The sequence below is a fragment of the Plasmodium reichenowi genome, chromosome 2 (genome assembly GCF_001601855.1).
Source record: "Plasmodium reichenowi strain SY57 chromosome 2, whole genome shotgun sequence".
NCBI lineage: Eukaryota > Apicomplexa > Aconoidasida > Haemosporida > Plasmodiidae > Plasmodium > Plasmodium reichenowi.
In genome coordinates this window covers 572,676-576,357 of record NC_033647.1, presented here as the reverse complement: position 1 = coordinate 576,357, position 3,682 = coordinate 572,676, and the positions used below count along the sequence as shown (strand labels likewise).

The following is a 3,682-nucleotide window of genomic DNA, read 5'->3' as shown; positions in this document are numbered from 1 at the left end:
CTCTAATATGTATAATATATATATAATATATATATATATAATCTTTTTCATTTTATTTATTTTTTTATTTTTTTTCGTAAGTACTATTTCTTCCTTTTATTTTACGTATTATATAAAATAAATAAATTAAGGTACAGAAAAATAAAAGACCAATTATGTATACTTGCTATTCCAAAATTTTAATAAGAAAAAAAAAAATAATAAAATATGCAAAATGTCACATATGTGATATATACATATATATGTATGTATATATTTATGTATTTTTCCCTTTTTATATGTTTTTTTTTTTTTATTTATTTAAATGTGTCAAAATGAAAGGAGTGATTTTCTTTTTAAAAATAATATTATTTATTGTTTTTTCATTACAAGAATTTATATTATCCTGGAATATAAATATAAATAAAATATTTTTATTATTAGTAGATATTATATTATTAATATGTTTAACATATTTCCTTATAAGGTCTATAAATAATATTCAAATGTATATAATATATATATATAGCATAGTAACAAAAATAACATTAATTTATTTTTTATCATTTCCTCAATATATTATGAATATCACTAAAAAGGACAAGATTATAATGGACAACAACCATAATGATTATAATAGTAGTAGTGTTTTTCTTAATAATAATAATAATTATATATATAGTTACAATGCTTATTCTTCATATATCTCACAATACTATAATACATTCAATAAAAAACTTATGATTGTTACTATATGTATTCTTATAACTATTTTAGTTTACATTCTTTTATTTTATATAAATGATTTTTATATTTTAAATATACATAAAATTAGCATAGAACATATATTATTCTTTTTAATTATTACTCATGTTTCTATTGATTTTATAGACATATCCCAATTTTTTTATTCTTCTTATTCTTATTTCTTTTTATATTATTTCCGTCTAAAAGATGAAATCAATATATTTAAGGACACACATATTTTTTCAGACAAAATCCTAAATAAAAAGAAAATATTACATTTTTACAATTTAACTATAAATATATGTGAAGTTATATTTATTACGTTCGGAATCTTAATAGCTCTAAACATATCGCTACATGCATATTCTTTCCCAAATTATTCTTATGAGGAAATCTCTTCAATATTAAAAATTACAAATAAGAATAATAACAATAATAATAATAACAACAATAATAATAATAATAATAAAAATAATATATATTGTAATAATAACATATATAGTAATAATAACATATATAGTAATAATAACATATATAGTAAATTCATAAAACATAAATCATCATTACATAATAATAATCCTAACAACAAAGAAGAAGACATATACAAATTTTACTCCAATAAATATAATATACACAATGATCAAGATACATATAATACTTATAATCATATTAAAACATCCAATATGATCAATATAAAACAATACAAGAATAATTCCTCAGCTTATAATAATTCATATAAATATATTAATTCTCCTTATTATTATAACAATAACTTATCTAATAATAATAATAATAATAATAATAATACATCTAACAATATATCTATTAATAAACAAAAAGAGTTTTCTAAAATTGCAGGAGATGCTATGTCATGTTTAAAATATATAAGCATATATAGTTTTCTTTTAACAGATATATCTTTCTTCTTATCTCGACTCCTACTATTTTTTATGCTACAAACGGTTTCATGTAATATAAAAAAATAAAATGTAAATATAAGACACGCACATATATACATACACATATATATATATATATATATATATATATTTATTTATTTATTTATTTATTTATTTTTATTCCGTCCCATATCCTATAACAAATCTAAGAACCCTTTCTTTTAACATAGACTCTCTATTATTTATGATAAAAAATGTCTGCTTCATCATTATACACGGGGCAAGGATATATAGAAAATGCAAATATCACAATCATAAAAAAGAAAAAAAGAAAAAAAGAAAGAATCCGAGGGAAAAAAGGGATACACATAAAATTATCACAAACATAGGCGATAATGTAAACATAAACGGATTTCAAGATGTACCTATATATTCAAATAAAGATATCGAAATTCAAAGTAACAAACAAAAATATAACAGCAGAAATATGGACAAAATGGATATTCATTCTTATAACACCAAAATTGTTTTTGATAAGAACATAAATTTTGATAAAAATTTTTTTTTTAACTGTACTAGCCGATTTAGCGATATTATAAATATAGATAATATAGATTATATTAATTACAAAAGAATAAAGCATTTTAATTATGAAAAAATAAAAAAGTCCTTATATTTTTTTTATTTAAAATATAACGGAATAAGCATAAAAAAATATATATCTTGTTATATAGATAATATTGAGAAATATTCCATAAGATATTTTTTTATTATTTTTTTCTTTTTTATTTTTATAGCTATAAAAATTACTATTTTGGTAATTACTTATACATTTCATTTTGATGAATCATTTAATAAATGTTTATATGAATTTACATATAATCATAATTATAATATTATAAAATCATGTGTAATACTTAAAATCAATTTTATTATTATTTTATCATATACATTATCTTCATTTTTCCTATATATTTTTTCCACATCTTTTATTGATGCCCTATTTATGCCTCTTCTTCACTTTTTCAATTTGTTCTCCTATACATTCGTATTAATTACGATGTCTCAATATAATCCCTCCTATGATTACCTGAATTACTTTAACAGAAGTAAGAATATTGTGATAGTTTTATTGGTCTTTATATATTTGGTAAAAATAAAATAAATAAATAAATAAATAAAAAAAAATAAAAAAAAATAAAAAAATGTGCACGTGGATTATCATAATATTATATAACATTGTAAATTGGGATAATTGCTCCTACATTATAATAATCTACAAACATTAATATATACATATATACATATATACATACATATATACATATATACATACATATATACATATATACATACATATATACATATATACATACATATATACATATTTTTTTTTTACATGTCGGCATGAACAGGTTTATCTTTTTCTAGCAGACCTCTACATTTTTATCTATATGTTACTAGGAAGGAGATACATCACATATCAGTACAAGATACACATAAAAAAAAAAAAAAAAGAGAATGATAAAAAAAATAATATTACAAATGTAAATAACAAAACAAACAATGTATCAGAATCTATATCTGTTATTTCATCATTAATCATAAAATTAATTAAATATATGAATTCTCCCATATCACTAAATAAAATAATTATAGGAAATAATTTCATTAAAAACACAAGATTAGATAACTTCCTTTTTTTTTCTCATATTAAAGAAATAACATTTAAATTAATTTTATATTTTATTTGTCTATTAATATCTTTAAGATATAAATATATAAATTCTTTATTTATATTCACTCTCTTCTTTATTAATATAATATTATCTACCCTTTATTTAATTTTTTCAAAAATAAATAGAAATGTCGCCATGGAATACATACTCGCACAGGCAATATATGCCCATAGGAATAAGGGTACAAAAAAAAAAAAAAATGGATAATAGTTCAAATGTAAAATATATATATATATATATATATATATATATTATGTATATTTTATTTTGTAGATCATCATAGAGGATTAGACCTTTTGGAATTTGAAAAAAAAAAAA

General features: G+C 18.6%; 1 protein-coding gene across 1 annotated transcript; it reads left to right on the top strand.

The window, feature by feature from the left end:
• Positions 1 to 314: 314 nt before the first annotated feature.
• PRSY57_0215900 (putative membrane protein) lies at positions 315 to 3,682 on the top strand (the record flags this gene model as incomplete). The annotated part of the gene is made up of 4 exons (XM_020114436.1): positions 315 to 1,695; positions 1,856 to 2,775; positions 3,041 to 3,545; positions 3,638 to 3,682. Coding segments are annotated over 4 exons (2,851 nt in total), but the record flags the coding sequence as incomplete, so codon positions are not given.